The sequence below is a fragment of the Episyrphus balteatus genome, chromosome 1 (genome assembly GCF_945859705.1).
Source record: "Episyrphus balteatus chromosome 1, idEpiBalt1.1, whole genome shotgun sequence".
NCBI lineage: Eukaryota > Metazoa > Arthropoda > Insecta > Diptera > Syrphidae > Episyrphus > Episyrphus balteatus.
Window position 1 is genome coordinate 167890494 of NC_079134.1, and position 21957 is coordinate 167912450.

At 29.0% G+C, this 21957-nt stretch overlaps 1 protein-coding gene across 1 annotated transcript in view; it reads right to left on the reverse strand.

The window, feature by feature from the left end:
* Positions 1-21957, reverse strand: part of LOC129907508 (regulator of G-protein signaling 17) — a 118524-nt gene that overhangs the window by 41297 nt on the left and 55270 nt on the right. The window contains exons 3-5 of the mRNA XM_055983786.1: positions 12175-12328; positions 5261-5596; positions 4938-4946 (exon numbers count right to left, since the gene is read on the reverse strand). Coding sequence (XP_055839761.1) covers positions 4938-4946; positions 5261-5595 — 344 coding nt within the window. The 5' untranslated portion in view covers position 5596; positions 12175-12328. The remainder of the gene's footprint in view (positions 1-4937; positions 4947-5260; positions 5597-12174; positions 12329-21957) is intronic.

Sequence of the window (21957 nt, forward strand, 5' to 3'; positions counted from 1 at the left end):
GTAAATAAATAAAATAGACGATTCAAAAGACTTTTAATGAATGGAATTAAGAAAACCAACAACAACAACAAAAAAGAAGAAAAACCAGAACATATTCTTCTTACAAATGGGAGAAGGGGAAAGAGTACAATAGAGTATGTTGTACACACACAAAAGAATCAGCAAATTGTAAATGGCTTCCGGTTTTTTTTTGTTAAAAAGGCTTTTTCATTCACCTGACTCATCACTTGCTTACATTTTATACAAAATGTGGTTGGATTTTATGACTTTTTAAGTTACGTTGTGTTTTTTTTTTTGTATAAGAAAAGGACCGGAGCGGAGGCTCGAAAACGAGGGAAAGAAAGGTAAAGATTTTTTTTTCTTCTTACTTTCATAGCACAAAAAACAAAAAGCTATAAACTTCATGCGTGTCCCAAAGATTAGTTGAGATAGACACTTTGCTTCGCGTATATGGAGTCCAAAAGGACTATCCCAGGTTAAGGTTAAGGGAGGTAGGGTGTTAATCTTTTTAGATGGGAATTCGACATAACCCAGAAACAAAGACTGTTAATGATAAAAAGTTCTGTAGGTATATGTACAAGTACCTATAGAATTGTATTTTATTGTTCAAAATTGTTTGTGAAAAAATTTCAGGTTGCATTTTGCCTAAAGGGGAAATTCGTTTGAAAATATATTTTCAAGCTTCATCTATAGAAACTATAGAAATGAGGTCAAACCAAACAGTTTTTGGAACAAAAGGAAAAACAAAAAACATGCCTAAAAAAGTTTGCGGATTGGTTTGTAAATAAATTTTTCCAACATTTCAGCATTTGCTGGCAATCTATGAAAACTCTTGTTTTGCTTTAAGCAATAAATGAAAATAAATTATTGTGATGGGAGAGTAGAGAAATACTCATCATGTTATTGAAGTTAATGGGAATCAAGTTGTAGTTGAAAATAAGTCCTCGATTTATATACATAGTTCTACATAGAAGCTTCTATTTAAACTATCAAAAAAGTTATAAATGCAAAAAAGAAACTAATTAAATAAGAACTCAACTTGTATTTCTTTCGGCTATTTAAGGTATTTAGAAATAAATTTCTTTTTATGCAACAATTATAAACAAAATGAGTGTCACTACCATGCATTTCCCTCGAACCTCAACCTCAATTTAAAAACACATAATACACTTTATATGTGAAAAAATTGATATTAAATAAATTGGATTTAAACCAATTTACTACCACTGTACCACTGTAAATTCATGGAATTTATCGTTTAACCATTGACCCGTCTCTCATTTGTTTGGATTAAATTAAAGATTTTTTTTGTATTTTGACATGTTGACAACATATTTTGAATCCAGTTCATAACAATAAAAGATAAATGTAGGATTATTTATATTTTACCGTTTTTTTTGTGATGTTTTATGTATCTTTTTGGGAACAAATAAAATATTTGCCCAAAAAAAAGTTTATAAAAACAAAATAAGAAAAAACATCAACATTTATAGTCTGAAATATCTTCCCTTAAGAGCAGGTTCAAAAATTGAAATTGTTTGAAAATTGACGAGACTAGAGTATATGCAATGTTTGATGGTCTAAAAAACCAACAATATATAAAATATATGGTTTTAGTTAAAAACCTAAACTTCATAAGCTCAAGAATTTTTAAAAATAGTGTTTTTTTCGACATTTTCTCCACCTGAACGTCGATTTTGCCATACTTTTGAACTAAAAAATGTCAATTTTGATTTTTTGAAACAAATGACTTTTTAATCAAATGACTTATTTTTTATGAAAATTGACGAGACTGAAAAAAAAAATGTTTTTCGACCCGAATTACACTGGTCGTCAACGGATATAGAGCAAGAACCAAACCCTACTTTTCGAGAGGAATTTTGTGTGCTGAGTCCGAATCTGAAGTCAACATTTCACTGGCACGTCATGTTTTTGAAATAATTGAATATTAATAGGTCAAAAACGCGTTTTTTTTTTGGGTACATTTGACATCGAATTACATCACCGTTAATTTTTTTTTGTAAAACTACTTATGCAATCTCAAAACCCCATATTAACACGTCCTAAAGGTATTTACATATATTTTTTCAAAATTATTTTTTTTTCTCAAAGATATTGGAAAAAGAAATTTATGATAGAGATATCTCAAAATCTTGATTATTTTTTTCAAAGTAATGAATCTTGCGTCTTCTGATTTGGACTAATAAAGAGGAAAATATAGAAAAAATCTGTAAACAGTTTTGAATTCAGCACACTAAAGTCAATCAAAATCACCTTATAAAGTTCTTGCTCCCGACTTTTTTTAGTTTTTTGCCGACCAGTGTTATTTAGGTATTTGGAACAAAAAAGTATGCAGTTTTATTATATTCAATATGCCCTAAAAAATATTTTAGGTCACGAGAAAAATATTTTCAAATTTCGTTTTTTTCGTTAAACAGTGTTGTGAAATGTAAAAAATCTGTAATTCTTCTAAAAAACACAGGAGCCAAAAGCTAAGTTAAAATTTGGCAGATACGTGTCAAGTTGTTTTCATCTTACTTTCTAATACCATAAAACATACCCACCAAGTTTCAAGAAAAAAGATTGCTTCTTTAACGACATAAACTGGATAACAAGCGTCAAAATGACCTAAGAGCTAAAATGAAATGGCCCATTTGTATTTTCTCTTGTTTGAACTGCTAAAAGTTCTATAAAAAAAAAAAAAAACGAAAAGTAAGCCATTCAAAATAATGCAATACTTTACAAGACCAATTATATATAATTTTAAAGATCAAAGTTATCAACAAGAGTCAATTGAATAGATTCATGTTTTACTGAAATAGTTTTTATTGGGTTGGTACAGTATTTTTATAACTTTTTTTTTCCAGAAAAAAAGTAATTTTTTACACCATAAGCTTCAAAATGATTGAATTTGGGTATAAAAGTATGACATATTTATGAAAAATCTAAATTTTGGTTAAAACTTGGTATTTTTAAACAGAGAAGTCTCGAAATTTTGTATTCATATAAAAGACCAGGGTCTATAATTTTTGAAACCAAAAAAAATCATAGTAGGATGAAAGCCATTGGAAAAGGAGGTGAATATGATAAAAATTAAAGGAAAAATAAATTACGGGCGAGCCGAGTTCGGGAAGTGGGTGGGTTGAGTTTTTAATGGTAAAAAAATGGTATATCTCAATTACGGCAATACCGCAAATTCTATGAAAAAAAGTTGTATGGCAAAGTTGTAGGTAATAAAAAGATCTACAACTTATGCATAAACAATTTTTTCATATAACCTCAAAATTAATGTGAAAAATTCAAAAAACCGAGTTTTTGGTTTTTTATTTTTATCTTTTTCAAGAAGATGTTTTTTTTCTACGAAATTTTTTGAAAACCTACCTTATTATGTCCCAAATACACAGTAATTTGTTTGATTTAAAATATTAATTTTTTAACCTTATTTTGACTTAATATCAAAAAAACACCCTAATTTTCAATCGAAAATTCACGTGTCAAAATATCAGCTTTTTTAAAAAAATCAGTGGGTAATTTGTTCTTCAAAATCTATACTTTCTGATGGTGTAAACATAAATTTACATTAATATACCATAGTACATATTCTCGGAAAATGCAAAAAATTAAAAAAGCTTAAATTCGAAATTTTTTGTATCATTATTTACAATTTTGGCCTATTTATTAAAATTTACACTTTAATTACTCAAAAACCGTTAGATTTATCAATTTCACATAAGATCTAACAGTTTTGAACATTTTAAAATCAACGTGGAAAAAAGGTTAATTTTTTATGGTTTCATATCTTAAAGTTACATAAATCAAGTAGTTCATCTTTGAAACAAAGACGTTTTAAATTCAATTTATTTTTTAACTCAGTGTAGTTACAGAACCGTTTTCTGGATTTCTGATTGTTTCACAAAAAAATTTTAATCGTAATTTTAAAATAAAAAAAAATTTAAATATCAATTGTGAGACAATAAGGTGTTTTTTTTTGTAATTTTCGTTCGAAAAACTAAAATTGTGACTCTGGATTTTCTGGATTCAGAATTTCGGGATTTTGTCCGTTTCCTTTCCTTTTGAAATTTTATTTAAAGTTAATAAAAAATTCAATTTTTTTCTCCTTATCAAACAATTAAAACAGAGAAAAATAATGCTCTTTCATTCCTTTGAGTCGATAAAATTCAATGTTAAAAATTCGAATAAAAAACGGTTTTTTTTTTTTAAATATTTATATCTATTGGTTTAATTTAGTATTTGAAAACTATTCAAAATTAGAAATACCAAATTAAAAAAAAAATCTAATTTTGATCTTTGATCATAAATCTTTAAAAAAAATTTAATTTTTTATTCTATAATAAAATTAGATTTTTTTAATGTGTCCGCTCAGTAATAGTTCATACCAGGATTTTCATTTTTTTTTGCCTTTTATTTTTCCCCAACCGTTTCATCTTAACTTTAATTTAAATTATAAACTAAAGTAGGTCAATTCGATTTTGCTCAAGTTCAATAAAGATTTTTAGAAATTAAAAAAAAAAAATTACAACTGTTTCTAGTACAATTTTACAAACCAAAAAAATTCAAACCTCTTCCAACTTTTTGTCGAATTCGTTTAAAAAATTAATTACTCATTATCTTTAAATCAAAGAGTGCTGACAACTTTTTTGTCATCAAAAAAATATTCCCAAACTTTTTCAATGCACCTGAAATCTTGCTGAATTTTCAAGATAAAGAAAAACACAAAAAAAAATCTACTGATCTAAAAAGCAAACCACATTAATTGCAATGTCAAATTGTTTCTCAAGATATTTGCACAAAGTTTTACGTTTTGAACTCTTCTTTTCACTCTAACCTGAAAACTTTTATGCTTGCACATCCCCCAAGAGGGAAGTTAAATACTTAAAATAAATATTTTTTTTTTTTCTCAAACTCTTCAAACTTACCATTTCGCCCTGTTTTTTGCATCGATGATATTTGAAGAAGACCAACCAGTCAATTAAATTCATGACCACAAGAATTCCACAAAAGCCATTTGCGAACACAATACCCAAGAGCACACAAAACGAGAAAGAGAAAAGAGAAAACAATTTCCAAAAAAGGAAGAATTAATTGAGTTTTCCAACAGGAAAAATATCTTTAAAAAAATTGAAAATACTTCCAAATTGAAGTTAAAATGCATCTCAATCAGTAAAATAGTTTATGTGTAAAACATAGAACACACAGGTGGTGTATAGAAATGCGTTTGCTTTAAAACAATAAAACTTACCATGAACACGAACAGCAGCAACACCAACAGAAACAGCATGGCTTCTGGGATTGCTGCCTTTGCAGTGGTGCCTCTTGGAGTGCATTATTATTGCCGGTACCTAGGACACTGGTTGTTGTTAACACACCGCCCACATGTATGCCACCGGGAGCAACAACTGTGGTGATTCCGCTACCGCTGCCGTTGCCGCCACTGCCGCCTCCACTTCCTACACCGCCACCACCTCCGCCGCCGCTGCTACCGCCAGTTAGTTGAACATTACTTGTGGCTTGTGATGCAGAGCCCATGCCACGGAGACGGCACCCCGATGGCAGCTCTGAAACCGTACAGGACATCCTATTTAGGGGATAGAATATAAGGTAAATTCAATTTGGAAAAGTTAAAAGCTTTGTTTATATGCATAACAGCACAATACAACACAGTCAGTGTCAAAAGAAAGTTTACCTTATTTAAAAACAATAAAACGGTTTATTGGCCTTAAATTGTCTAATATAATGAAATATGAGTTTTGAAAGCAAATTTAATCAGCTTTGGATACATGTTAAATTCTTAATTGCAAAATGGCAATGATAACTGATCCATGATCCATTTTATGGTAAATTTTGAAAACAGAAAGTGTGTTTTTGCAAATTTAAGAAATTAATAATAATAATAGGGTATTCTAGATACACTTATTGTTTTAATACCAACTTTCTTGACACTGACTGTACGTTAGGGTGGATCGTAATTTTTTTCAATTAATTTTTCATTTTAATTTTTAAGTTCTGGCAATGATTAAAGGTTACCAAATAGTTTTAATAAGGTCCATATGAAATTCTTTTGAATTCTGTCTTTATATAGGTAGACGTAGTTTTTATATAAGTCAAAGGCAAACTAAAAATAAAAAAAAATAAAATAAAAAAAACATTGAGGAAAATTGAAATTTAGTGGAATAACTAAAGCTCAAAAATTGGCAATATTAGGGAACCTGGCCGAACAGCTTAGATTTTGATAATCTTTTTTTTTTAAACGTCGGCAATTAAAAATACTTTAAAGTCTATAGATTAAAAATTGCCGGTGTTGCCATTTTGATTTTTTTTAATTTAATTGAAGATTTTTGTGAACAAAAAAAATTTTTTTTTCAAAAATTTTTCTTAAATTTCATAAATTAATTGATGCCAAAAGATTGTCTAAGAAATTCAAGGAAAAAAATATATGGAAGTGAGGGACAGTTTTCCATCGTTCAAGCGATAGATGCAATTTTTTTATTAATCGACTTCAAACACAAAAAAAAATATTTGAGGGCATTTTTAAAAAGCTAGAAGCTTAGTCATATTTGTAAAATTAAAATTAAGTTAATTGAAGTAAGGGCTTTTGAAAGAATGGTAACTGAACTCAGATTTTTGAAAAAAAAAATTATTGAAAACATTTTAGCATGTCGTTTTTAAAACTTTTTCGTTATATAAAATGCATTTATTTTCAAAATTTTTTGGCTGCATTTATTATGATTTGAAATTATAAAAGAAAATGTCAATATGTATAACGGTTTATGAAAAAAAATAAAAAGTATTTCATTTTCGAAGAATTTTTTTAACTTATTTTTTTTTTAAGTTCAACATCTAAATATCAAATTATTTTTTATTCATTTAATAACCCTTACTGTTGAAAGTTAAATAGCAAAAATTTAAAGTTCTTATTTACCAAAGTCTTTGAGAAAATTAATTTTTTCAATGCAAAATTCAGTTTTTATCGAAAAATCCATTGAAATTGAAGTAATTTTTATTTTTTTTTTTCCAAAAGTGTGATATACAGGGTGTCCCACAGTCACCGCCCCAAATAAAAACCATGGATTCCTGAGGTCATTTTAAGTCGAAAAACTTAAGAGGTAATTTTCTCGTTTTCGTCCCGTTTTCGAGTTACCAAGGTTTTTATGATTTTTGCTCTCTTGTCCTTTAACTGGCATTATCTTTGCCAAACTACGTTTGATTTGAAAGATTTTTTTTACGACCAATCAAGAATTTATTACAGTTTTAGTTTGTCTCAAAACTTTTTTTCCTGCGGACAACCGTTTCTCCACAATTTTGCATCAAACACAATTTTCTTCGTTTTTTAAGTTGTTTTTTACACTTTCATATCATTTAAGTCAAAAAAACACGTTAATGAGTATTAATTTTTTGTGCTTTTTATTAAAGCCCCGTTTATTTTCATAAAGAAAATAAGTTTTATTTCATAAAAAAGGCTACTGAAAGCAATTAAAAAAAAAAAAAACAAACTGAGTGAATTAAAAAAAATAATAATTTTTAAATAAAAAATTAATTTACATGAATTAAAACTTTTTCTGAGCTTTATCTATTTGTTCTTTTCTTAACCACAATAGCACAGAGAAAGTTTTTAATTCATTTAAATTAATTTTTTATTTAAAAATTATTATTTTTTTTAATTCACTCAGTTTGTTTTTTTTTTTTAATTACTTTCAGTAGCCTTTTTTATGAAATAAAACTTATTTTCTTTATGAAAATAAACGGGGCTCTAATAAAAAGCACAAAAAATTAATACTCATTAACGTGTTTTTTTGACTTAAATGATATGAAAGTGTAAAAAACAACTTAAAAACGAAGAAAATTGTGTTTGATGCAAAATTGTGGAGAAACGGTTGTCCGCAGGAAAAAAAGTTTTGAGACAAACTAAAACTGTAATAAATTCTTGATTGGTCGTTAAAAAAATCTTTCAAATCAAACGTAGTTTGGCAAAGATAAGGCCAGTTAAAGGACAAGGTAGCAAAAATCATAAAAACCGTGGTAACTCGAAAACGGGACGAAAACGAGAAAATTACCTCTTAAGTTTTTCGACTTAAAATGACCTCAGGAATCCATGGTTTTTATTTGGGGCGGTGACTGTGGGACACCCTGTATATTAACTTTTATGCTTCGAAATTCAACTTATAATATTTATGGCCAAAATTTTTTTTTTAAATAAATTCATATCTTATTAGAAAAAGTTTGGAAAAAAGTCATTTTAAAATGTTTTCACTAACATTTTTTTTTTTTAATTCTGAGGTGTGAGGACCATTTTTTCAAATTTTTTCAAAAACCCTTAATTTAATTTAGTGGATTTAAATTTAAGAGATAAGAATGAGCTTCTGGCTTTTTAAAAATATATTTTAAAATATTGTAGGTGCCGTTGTTTTCAAAATATTTTTTTTGGATTTGAAGTCAGATTGTGAGAAAATTGCATTTATCGCTTAAACTATGGAAGATTGTCCCTTACTCCCTTATATTTTTTTTTTTTTTCTTAAATTACCTAGAGAATCTTTTGCTATAATGTGTTTTATGAAATTTAAGCAAAAAAAAAATGCTTTTGTTCAAAAAAATTTAATTTTAATTTTAAAAAACAATACGGCAACATCGGCAATTTTTAATCTATAAATTTTAAAGTACTTTTAATTACCTAAGTTTGAAAAAAAATCGTCAGAGCTGTTCGGCCGCGTTCCCTAATAATTTGCTTTAGTTACTCTACTAATTAAACAAAAAAAAAGTTATATAAAAATTGTTACCTTATTAAATGAATATAAATAATTAAATGAATTCAAAAAAATATGTACAGCACTGGAAAAAAAATAAAAATTTTTTTTTAATTTGACAGGCATCTTTTTTAACTTTTATCATTACTTTTTTTAGCAGAGATGGGATGCAGAGATTATTTTTCAGAAAATAGAGGTATAAATTAATAAAGATAACAAAATACAAAACTCCTAATTACAACTTCTAACATGTGTCAAAGAAAAAAATGGTTAAAAATACCAAAAACAGTAGATTTTGAAAGTCTATATTTTATCCAGTTTTGGCCGAATTCAATTTGTGTGACCATTATGTTAAAAGGTAAAGTATTTTCTTTTCTCCTTTACATGTTCAATATCTATAAATGCTCAAAAGTTAAAAATAGAGATAGATTTAGTAAAATCATCAAAAATGTCGTTTTTTCTGTTTTTTGAATAGTTTTTCTTAAGTTTTTTACAATATTTGAATATTAAAATTTATAAAAAGGATTATTGTCATTAGGAAAATTAATTATCTACAAAAAATTCCTTCATTTAAATTTTTAAATTTGGCTTGCATTTCAAGTCAAAAAGTAACAGAAAAAGTCGAAAATATCGATCATTACAAAAATGGTCATATCTTTAAAACTTATCCATATCCATACATTTTGAAGAAAACTATCTTTTTATCTTTGCCAGTGTACTTCACATGAAATATTTAAAAGTATGAGGATTCGAAAGATTTTGATTTTTTCTTTCAGTATATAAAGTTTTTTTGGGAAAAATTTCCTTTAAAAATCGATTTTTTTAAATGTTTTTAAACATTGCACCTAAACATGTGGAGTAACCCAAAAAAGTTTTTCAAGTGTTTCCTGCTTATTTAGGTACTCAGCTTTCAGGTGCTGGGTTTTCTGTTCAGATTAGTTTTTTATTACTCAAGATAAGCCCGAACGACAAAAAACTTTGAAAAATCATATCTCGAAAACCTATCCATCGTATTTTTTTTTTTAAAGTGATTTCCAAGTCCCTGAGGTCAAAGTACGAAAAAAAAATGGGATTGAGTGTCCATTTTGGATGTAAACCAGTGTTATAATTCAACGTTCTTTTATCATTAGCCGCTTTTTAATGGTAACTCAGTACCTACTTAGCTCAGTAAAATTTTACACGGGAAACAACAACAAAAGATTGCTAAGGATAAATAAAAGTTTTTTATTTGTTGGTTTATAGAGAAATTTTTTTTCCTAACTTATTCATATTTGATCCTTCAACAATAAGGATCATTAACAAATGAATAAAAGTAATCAATTGTTGTTGTTGACAGCATAAAATGTTTACTCAGTAAAATACTGAGTACCAATAAAACACGGCTATTATTAAAGAAAATTCTTTAAAATCACTTAGAAACAATGAAAATAAAATGCACGACTGGGGTCGCACGTACTTGCTCTTATGCTTAAAGTTACTCTAATGTTAAAGCTTTTTATTCAAGAAAATTAAGAAAATTTAAAATTTGATATTTCCAAGAAATTAAAAAAAAAAAATAAAATCTGTTTTTATACCTAATTAATTAAATACCGTTTTGAATGATCTTTCACAAAAAATCAAGTATGCCAGTTTATTTCTTTTATAAAAAGGAATTTTTAGAAAAAAATTTTCGAAAATCGTTAGAGCTGTTTTTTTTTTTTTTTAATAATTTTTTATATACAGGGTGTCCCAAAAGTAATGGATCAAACGAAATATGCTGATAGGCCAACTTTAGGGCTCTCAGAATTTGGTAACTTGTTCATCCCAAATCCTTTCGGTTTTCGATTTAATGCAGTTTTTGTGAAATTTCGAAAAATCCCGACTTTGCAACAGTATTTTGCTTCCTCCGCTCATAATTGATTTTTGTTTTTTACAATTCTTTCACTAAAACATTGCCTAATAATAAGAAATAATTAATTAATCAAAATATTTTTTATTTCATACGCCATTTTGCTGCAAATTAATTAACAGTTCCATATTTTATAAAAACTCAATTTCTTTCTTTTATTTCAGAGCAACACCCTGAAAAAATTTTTTATGGTGTGGCACTGGTTTATTATTTTGAAAACTTGTCGTGTTATTGCAGTTTTCAAAAATGTATAAATGTTTCCAAAGTTGAAGTTAGAATTGAAGATATTACAATTTAAAAGCAACAAAACAGGGCTTTTCAGAGAAAAATAACAAAGAAAAATAAACACATTTTCTCGACTGTTGTTTGTTTATTTCTTTTTGAACAAAAGACTCGATTTTTGTTTGTTATTTTGCTCTAAAAACGTCTGTTTTTTGCATTCAAATTGTGATATCTTTCGTTCTAATTTCAACTTTGGAAATTTTTATACATTTTTGAAAACTGCAATAACACGGCAAGTTTTCAAAATAATAAACCAGGGTCACACCATACAATTTTTTTTCAGGGTGTTGCTCTGAAATAAAAGAAGGAAATTGAGTTTTTATAAAACATGGAACTGTTAATTAGTTTGCAGCAAAATGGCGTATGAAATAAAAAATATTTTGATTAATTTATTATTTCTTATTATTAGGCAATGTTTTAGTGAAAGAATTGTAAAAAACAAAAATCAATTATGAGCGGAGGAAGCAAAATACTGTTGCAAAGTCGGGATTTTTCGAAATTTCACAAAAACTGCATTAAATCGAAAACCGTAAGGATTTGGGATGAACAAGTTACCAAATTCTGAGAGCCCTAAAGTCGGCCTATCAGCATATTTCGTTTGATCCATTACTTTTGGGACACCCTGTATACAAATTTTCTAACATTTTTCAAAAAAAAGTTGGTATGCCATTTTGAAGAAATAATTTATTTACGCATAAAAACAAAATTTCAAAATTTTTCATAAACCCGTTTTCAAAAAATTGATTTTTCAAAAAAAAATTTTGAAATATTTTTTAAAAATCCAAAAACGAAGCATTATTATTTCAAACAGGTAGGTACTGAACATCAGATGATCCACTGACCACAACTTTTTCAGCTAAGAAAGCATGTATTTATGTTCGCTCTACGTGTTAATTAGGTTTGTTAAAACGTCGCAAAAGAACTTTAATTAAGCAATTAACCTAACTTGTGGACCAGGAATATTTGTACTTTAAATAGTAAACGTTTCAAAGGAAATGCATTTGTTGAAAATTTTTTCATAACATAACGTTCTTACTTTAGGCAGTATAAAAAAATTCATAGAACAAAAACTCAGAATTCAATCAAAAATAAACATAAGGCTGTTCCTTATTTGCCAATTAGCAGTCGAAAATATTTCATCATGACCTTATTTAGCCTATTTGACTACTTTTAACCACAATTAAATAAAAACGAAAAAAATTATGAACCACCCTAATATTGTCATATACATAGATTTAAACTTACTGAGTTCTGTTGCCAGAATTTGTGTTTTGGTGCTGGGTCTATGAAACAGGATTACCAAATTTGTTGTTGTTGCTAATGAGCGAAGCAGCACTTGAGTGAACTTCAAACGTTCCAATCCTTCCACTAGCCATCACACCGGTTCATGTTAAAAACTCTGCAATTATAACAAAAAACAAGAAATTATTTTGGTTCGAAAAAAAAAAAAATGTTCACAAAAATAATTGGCTTTTTCAAATATTTACAGAAATAAAAAATATACACTTCGCTACAGTTAAAAATACGAATTAAATATAAAATGGTTTGTAACTGTTTTCATCTAAACTAACAAAGACCACTCCAATATTTGAATTTGGCTAACAATTTTATGAAAGTCAGAAGTATTGAAAGAATGAAGAGGGGGGCTTGTGAGTATTAAAAACAAAATATAAACAAAACTTTTGATTTAGAAAATCCAATCTCTATAAAAAAAAATGCCATCAGCAATCAAAACACACAAAATCTACCGCAACTTCATAACACACAAACAAACTAAAAAAAAAAATATTCCACATACACCACAGTGCACATACAATATTTTCCCTCGCATATACAAACAAAATTTCGAAAGGAAAAAAAAATCTGCTCACAAAATTGGTTTCATTTGCATCAGAAAGAAATCAATTATTGGATAATTGGTAATTATTTATCTGCAGCAGTGCTAACAATCCATTCTTGTTGGAAATAATTGGAATTAATTAACAGAGAGTTGGTTGGCTCTCTCGATGTCAATGACTTTTTTTTTCGTTTAGTTTGTATTCTACGTGTTCTCTGTGGAAAAAAATGCAATGCAAAATGGAAAATCATACATTTTTTTCAAATAAATTCTGTTCAAATATCTTTTAGGTTTTTTTTTCTATAGAATGAAATGAAAAATAACAAATTAAAATAAAGAAAATCAATACAACTTTGTTTTTAATTGAATTGTTTCTTAATACAAATTAAATTGCATTGCTGGTGCTACACGAATTGCTGCAACAAACAAGTAAAAAGTTAAGTGAAATTGGATATTCTTCCTTTGAATAAATTGAACTTCTTTTTATTTTGTAAGACTAGAGAATTAATTTCTCTTAGTGCAAATTGTACTTTTGTTTACTGATATTTATATTAATAACACTGGTCAACAAGGCTTTTGTTACAGGCACCAAGATATACTTTTCTATAGGTTTTTGGTGTGCTGAGCTCGAATCCGAAGTCAGAAAAATTCTATCACATCACGTTTTTGAGATAATACCGTTAGAAAATCGAAAATACCGCTTTTTACCAGTTTTCGAGATTATTTCTTAGCGTTTGGTTATTTGTTTTAAATAAATTTGTAAATTTTGTCTTTTTAAATCCGTTTAAAGCCTGAACTACATCAAAACACAAAGTCAAAAAAGTAAAAAAAAGTAAACACGATGTTTTTTCTTCTTCCCCCTAGTAGCTTGTTTGTATATCTCTCTTTCATTTTAAAAAAGTATTCGATTCAAAAAGCTTGAATAAGAACAAGCTTTCAATTTTCAAAAAAGTTTTTAAAACAGATACACTCAAACAATATTTTATATCCTTTCCGTAAGGTAGCTCTTCGATCACATATGTAGTTCCTGTCATTTTGCGAAAAAAAAGCTTTTTTGACAAACAATTGAAATTTCAAATACAGTCGATTCCCTATAAGTCGTACTTCCTTTAGGTAAAATTTTCCTCTAACTCAAATTTTTTTTACCGTTTTTAATGAAACCGCCTGCAGCAAAAAGATTAAATAGATTCCTCTGAGTCGAATTTCCCTCTAACTCGAACCAATTTTCGTGTCCTGTGACAATTCGACTTAGATGGAGTTGACTGTAATTTGTTTATTTTTTCAATTTTTTTTTATTTGAAATGTCAAAACTTCAAAAACAAAAGAGCTTTTTTAGTTAATTTTTTTCCAATAGATGTCAGGTAAATATACATGTGATTTTTATATTTTAATCTTTGTTTACTTTTTCGTACTTTTTTGACTTTGTGTTTTGATGTAGTTCAGGCTTAAATCTCTTAAATATCTCTGTTTGGTATATCTCATGTTTATTTGCTTTTAATAGCAAATCTCGAAAAGTTCTTTGCCAATCGCTTTCAAATTTTGACACAACGTTCCATTTAGAATCTCGCAAGTTTTTATATTAGCGAAAGTGTTGAATCGCGGTGAGATACATCAAAGCGCGACCGTGTCAGAGTGTTGAACTAAATAATTACTAGTGAGAAAAATATAACTTTTTTCTTGTTAAAAACAATATAAGAACTTACAGGAATGTAAATAAAACGTTGTGTCAAAATTTGAAAGCGATTGGCAAAGAACTTTTCGAGATTTGCTATTAAAAGCAAATAAACATGAGACATACAAAACACGTTGATTTCAATTTAGTTCTTTTAGAAACCGTTACAAATTTATTTAAAACAAATAACCAAACGCTAAGAAATAATCTCGAAAACTGGTAAAAAGTGGCATTTTCGATTTTCTAACGGGATTATCTCAAAAACGTGATGTGATAGAGTTTTTATGACTTCGGATTCGAGCTCAGTACACCAAAAACCTAAAGAAAAGTATGTCTTGGTTTCTGTAACAAAAAAAAGTTTAATTTTGTTGACCAGTGTTATTATCGTTTTGAGACCAGGGGTCGAACTACTGCCGACATATGTACGTACGTTAGCGTATTGAAGCTTTATGTCCCTATCATTTTCTTCTGATTAAATAGAGAGAGCAATAGTCGAACGTATGCCGTAGTTCGACCAAAGTTTCAGTTTATTTCGAACTTTTCAATGAGACATAGGAGGAATATTTATAACTTTTTTCAATTTGTGTTTCTAACTAAATGAAAAAAAGTACAAAAAAGTTTAAATTTTTTCAAATAATTTATATTTTTAAATTTCACATGAATAATTTTGTACTTTGATTTACTTTTTTGCTTATGTGTTTCGGTGTATTTCTAGCTCAAGAGTAAGTAAGTAGGTAATCAAGGGGCACAGCCAAGTTCCCTAGCAACTTTGGCACTACACCCTTATTTACCAGGAAACAAATTAGGCCATTTTCGACCCCCCTCTAACTTCCACACCAAAGATGCTAGAAATTTCAAACTCCTCACAAAATTTCAGCTTCATACGATGAGTAGTTTCTGAGATGTAGAGCTTCAAAAATCGCAAAAACCGTAACTGACTCACTGACAGATCATCAAAATTCTCGAAAATTTGAGATTTTCTACTCAGGGAGCGTGGCAACCGCCCATTCCCGCTGAATTTTCATCAAATATTATGGTAGAATGGTAGAGATGGTAGTTTATACAAAGGAAAAAATTTAAAACTTGAGAATTTTACCTAGGGGGCGTGGCAACCGCCCATTTTTATTGAATTTTCATCAAATATAGAGATTTTCAATTCTACAGCCATACTTTGCAAAAAGTAGTGAAATTACAACAAAAACATTAATTACTTTTTAAAAAAAGAGCCAAGTTCTCCTATGTTTAAATTATTCTGGCACAAAAGTATTGACATATAAAAGTGTACCTACCAAGTTCTAAAGTTTGGGTTCAAATTTGTATCAATAAAATTTTGATTGTTACTTGGCAATTTTTGAAAGTAACTTTAAAAATCGGTAATTAAAAGAAAAATTGTCAAGAGAAAAGAGTTATTGGTTTTGTTGGCATTTTTTAATAAATTGGCAATTTTAAATGATTTTCCACATACAATTCGGCTGGTTTATTCTTCATTAATTTCCAATGCATAATCTCCTGGATTTCCTGAAAAACTGGACATTTCACTTTTAAACATCTTCCTTTTTTTCAACTATTGCAAAGAGTGCGGAGAATGGTAGATCGCTCCTGTGCAACTTTTTGCAACTTAGAGCCTTTTTTGTGGTCTCTCAACTTTTCTTGTAGGTGCAGAGGGGGCTTTAGTCTTGAAGTCAGGGTTATGCCAAGATACACTGGCTTATATAACAAGCCATGTATAGGAACATTGTTAAATGTAACTTCTTCAGGAAGAAGGTCATCCAGACACAATTTGAAAAGACGTGGACTAAGTTGGCAACCCTGCTAAATTCTGGAAGATGTATTAAGGGGTTATATCTAGTTGTATGTGCAAAAAAACTTTCTATTTTGTGGATTTTTTGTAAAGAGGCATTTAATTATATAAACTTAAAGAATACATGTACATATAGCAAATTTAATGTATTAAAAGAATTCGCTGTGTATTTAAAAAATAAAATGCACGACTGGGTTGCACGTACTTGCTCTTGTAGTTCACAGTATCTTTACCTTAAATATCTACTGGAAATTTAAGATTTTGTTTAGTGTCGAGAAAAAAAAAAATCAAAAAAAAAAAATCGAAAGTTTAAAAATTAAATAATTCAAATTTTTTTTTTTCAAAAATGTTTTTTTTTAATATTTTTTTTTTAATATTTTATACTTCAAAATGATGTCTGTAAATTTTTAATAAAATTGAAATTATGCTTTGATGAAATATATGAACTTAAAAAATATGTCAATTTTTGAAAAACGGCAACGCCATATTTCCGTTTTCCGCATTTTTTGAGAAAAACTAAAAACGCAGTTTTGTTAGAATCAATAAGAGCATTGCGCACACCAAATTTTATTTGAAATCGTTAGAGCCGTTTTCGAGAAATTAGCAATACCTCGAAAACGTTATATGGGAGATATGCGTTAAAATGGAGATATTAAAAAAACAAAAAAAAACGAGTCTGGGAAATTATGTAAAAATCATCTGTACCAAGTTTCAAGCAAATCCATCCATCTGTTTAGGCCCTAGCTCGATGTACAGATGGACGTACAGACGCACAGACGCACAGACCGACGCGTCGACGACCGACGGACGGCATGACGAAAACCACTTTTTTGATCTTCTCCATAATCGTAAAGTTGGTTTTGATTAAAACCTCGATTTTTTTTTCTACACGAAACCAATACTTGCCCTATAGAGCAAGTAAAAATATTGCGTTCCGTTATTTTTGTAGTAGATCTCCTGGACGACATCCAAAAAAAGGTGTCTGGCGGTGAGCAAGATATCTCTGATCCAAATCACCCCTTAAATTAAAAAATTAAAAGATTCATTTCCAAGATAGACGAATGCAGGTAATGAACGAAGGAATATTCAAAATTTTGATTTTTGACAAAATGGCGGCTTCCCAGAGAAAAAAAAAACGTTCTTTCACGAAAAAAAAAATCGAATTATTGCCAAAAACCTTATGACTTCGTTCATTACCTGACAAAATTATCTAAGAAGATCGTGTAAAAATTTCAAGCCGATCGGTTCAGCCGTTTAAAAGAAATTTTGCTCACCGACTTTAAACCAATTTGAAACCAAAAAACAATTAGATTATTTTGTTTTTAAATTAAGCATTTAAGTCGATAACCTAGTTTTGTTTAGTTTATTTAAAAAATAGAGCTCTTCTATCCACCAAGTCGAAAGGCAGCTCGAAAAACATTTAAAAAAGCATTGAGCTTTCGTCTGTCTAAGGAGTAAAAAAAAAATATTCTTATACATAACTCCCTTTTTTTTGTTTCCTTGAATAATATTGTCAGTGTAGCAAAGATATTAAAAATAAACCTCTAAGACAAATTAATAGTACCCATTAGTCGAGCATTTTCTTTAATTCTAATTCGTAGCAGGTTTTTATTTTACCCTTAACCTCACTTAAATCGGGAAAAACCAAAACATTTTATATACCCTCCTTTCGCACTAATGGGAGCTTTGACTGCGTATTTAATTATCAAAAATATCAAGTTCAACTCTTTTCCAGATTATTAATTACCAACAACATTAATCACCACCCATCAACTGTCTTTTTCTATATGTACTAGATGATGATGATGATGATGATGGTCCTACTACAATACAACCCTTTCTTCTTGTCTGTTAAAAAGGATCTTTACTGCATTTTGCGTTGTAGATATTATACTCAATGAAAAGAAAATCAGCGTATAAATCTATAAACAACAACAAAATAAAAGTTAAAAAAAAAAACACTGATAAATAAAACCTTTTTGTGCTTTAGGGCGGTCGGTTCTTCTATATAGTAAAAACTTGAACCTCTTTCTGTTTTGTCTCTCTATCTCTCCAACCACGACTGTCGTACAAATCGATTTAATGTTATCGAGAAGCATCGAAATCAATTACAAACCCTTTCACCAAATGAATGGGGATGGAAATGGAAAGCTAAAGCCGAAGCCGAGGCAGGAGCAAAATGCTTTTTTAATTGGATTTTATGCTTCGGCAGATGAATGTGCCATTGAACCGAACACACCTTCTTTTTTTTTGTTCCTTCGTATTTCATTTATTTTTACTTGCGGATAAGTATTGGTTTTCTCAAATAAATTTTCATAGTGTGACTTCTTCGGAAAACGACTTTAATAATTAATTTTAATTGAGCCTCTTTCCACTTGATGGTTTTTTTTTTTTCAGAATTTACATTTTATTTGAGAATGTTAAAGGACGATCAATAAATGGGATATTTTTAAGCTGAATACAAATACTTTCTGGCTGAAAGGAACTATAAATCGTACTGTCTTAAAGACCAACAGCAAGTTCATCCAACTCAACCGACAGTTTTATTTGTTGTTTTTGTTAGTGAGCGAACCGTTGTCGTTAATGGGTTTGTTCGTTTTGTTTTTCTCTGTTGTTTATTTTTTTAATTCTTTTTATCCTTTATCCTTTTATAGTGATGTAGTAAACTTGAATTGTCATACTCTCATGGAATGAATGCCCTCCTTCTCTGATGATTCCTCTGCATATACATACATGAACGCATTCATTTGGATTAAGAAAAATGTCCTTAATTTTAAGGGAAAATATTATTCCAGATTAAAATAATTCACTGACACGAAGTGAAATGCCAACTGGATTGTTTTTTTCATGAAGAACAAAAAAAAAAATAAAGCGATGTCCCCTCGCACATTTTTCTCGTGTCATTCATGAAAAAGGATAAAATTTTAAACTAAAGATACACACATTCACAATGGTTTTAAAGTTTTTTTTTTTTTTTGTTAGGAGAGAGCATTTTGAGTTTCACCCGAAAGGCATGTTACACACTGACTTTGAAAAACTTTTTCATGCAAAAGAAACATTTAAGACCGATAAACTGAAAGATTTACAAGTTTCTAGTGTTTTTGTTATGCGATGATTATGATGATGATGATGGTGGTACAAGTTAGGGTATAAAAGTTTATTTTCGTTTTAAAATTAGAGGACCTTAAAGGACAAACAGAAAACAAAAATAACAAATGTTAAAAATAATTTGCTGGTACTTTTGCATTTGTTTGGAGAAAAGCTATAATATTGTCCCCCAATGGGACAAACCAGGGCTCGTATTTAACCAGTTGGTTAGTATTTAATTATGTTTGCTCTCTTTCTTGTTCTTATTTTTTTAATTTTATTTGAGAAGTTTTATTTAAGTAGTTTAATATTCCTAAGTTTCAAAAAAACAAAGAAAAGTGCAATAAATTATTTAAAACTCCATTCGTAAAACAGCAGATTTATGAAATTGGAAGGTAAACAAGCTATTTACGAAAATGTTGGTAGGTACTTTAGTAAGAAAACACTTTTAAGGTTTTGATTTAAGAAAGCTTTGTATTCGTTTTGCAATGAGGCATAAGAAAATTTTGGTTTTTAATGTAGTGTGTTTTAGTTTTTAAAATTACAATCTTCAGAAAGTTGTTGTCCTTTTATTTTCATTTTTGCTTAGTTAAGTCAATCCAAATTTACTTTTAGACTGCGTTTTATTTAACGGAGTGAAGTCCAAATTTAAGCCCAATAAAGCTGTTGAAGTTTACGGCCTTATAAACCAGTAGGAGATAACCTGGGCCCTATTGCACCAACCACTTTGCACTTTGCATTTTACAAATTTGCACTTAAACTTTGCAAATTTTGTTGCACCAAACTCCAATTTGCAAAGAGGAAATTTTTTTTTTGAAAAGTAAAACAAAAATTCCTTCTTTGCAAATTTTGTTGCACCAACCAAAAATTTGCAAAGTACAAAGTACTTTTCTGAAAAGTTCAATGTTTTGCCAATTTGCAAAGAATTCTTCGATTTCGCTGCACCAACCAAAAAAAACTTTGCACTTTCCATACCAAATTCTGCAAAGTTTTGCAATAATATGCAAAGACAAAATTTCATTTGCGGATGGCCATTTCTCGTGTAAAGTTCGGGTATATTAAATGATAATTTAAAAGAATCGCTTTGAACGACTTTTTGAAGATGAAGAGTATAGTAATAGGTACCTGAGTGATGTAAAATTAAGAATGAATTTTGAAATTAGGAATAATTAAATATTGGGAATATTTACCTATGGTTAGTATGTAAAAAGAAGTTGAAGTGGCATTATTAGAATTTGTTGTGTTCTTTTTAAAAATCATTTAGGAGCAATTTGTTGTTAGATAATGTTAAACTGTCAAACGACCAATTTTTTTTAGAATAATTCCAATTCCATTATTATATACATAAATCATGTTTTTATTCAAAATAAATTTTTTCCCATCATTTCAAAAATTCCATTTTAATTTAATTTTTCCGCTGATTAATAAAAGTAATAAAAATGTTTGAATTGTCTTGAAAACCAAACATCTTATATCTTAGATCAACAACTCACTAAACTCGTATCATGGAAGTGAGTGGGAAATAATTAAGAATGGTGACTATTTAACACTATTTGAAAAAGGTGTCTAGGAACGATGTCAAATAGTTAGAAATTTTAACTTAACAATAGACCATTTAGACCATAAGTAACTTATGGTAAAATAAAGAACGCACCTCTGCCCTCTGCTTCATGGCCACATAGCCTCCTCTAGAATTAACAACCACCTTATTAAAAATTATCCGTCATTCAAAGAATGATTGCAATTTAAAGTTAAAATAATGATATTATATTGATATTAAAAATTCTTTTATTTTCTTCTTTAAACAAATTACAGCAAAGCAACAGTCTAAGTAACTTTAACCAACAAAATAACAAATGATAGAGTAAAGTACAACAAAAATTTTAAAAGATATCGTTGTTTAAGTAAAAAAAAGAAGATTTCAACATTTTTTAATAACGAAAAAAAGTTGAAACTATTTATTGCATTACTTTGCAAATTTTTAAACTACTCAAAGTTCCATTTTAAGTTGGTGCAACGCCCGCACTTTTTGCTTTGCAAAAAAACATCATAATTTGCAAAGTGCAAAGTGGGGAACTTTTAATTTTTGGTGCAACACTTTGCACTTTTACTTTGCAGGAAATTACTGTTTTGCAAAGTTGCAAAATGCAAAGTGCAAAGTGGTTGGTGCAATAGGGCCCTGGTTTGGGGTAGAAGTATGCATCACTAACTCATTTGCCGAATAGGAGGAGCATTGTCTACCCGATCATTAAGAAAGGAGACTCTCTGAATTACGTGAACTAGGAATCAGTCTCTTTAGCATGTAAGATCCCTTCTGCCGTATTATTTGAACGTCTAAAACCCTTCGTCAACAATTTGATAGGTTCTTATCAGTTGTACTTAAAGATATATGTAAAAAAGTCCACCATTGACCAAATAATCATATTACGGCAGATCCATACCCATCACTTGTTTATCGGTTTTAAGGTCGGGAATGAAAATTTATATAGAGCCGTGTCGGGTTTTGACATCCCTGCCAAGCTTGTCCGCCTGTGCATGTGCAGGATGACGATGGCGAATGCACACTGCTTAATCACGGTAGGCAAAAATTTCCCCGCTACGTTTGATTTGAAAAAATGTTTTCGACAAGTC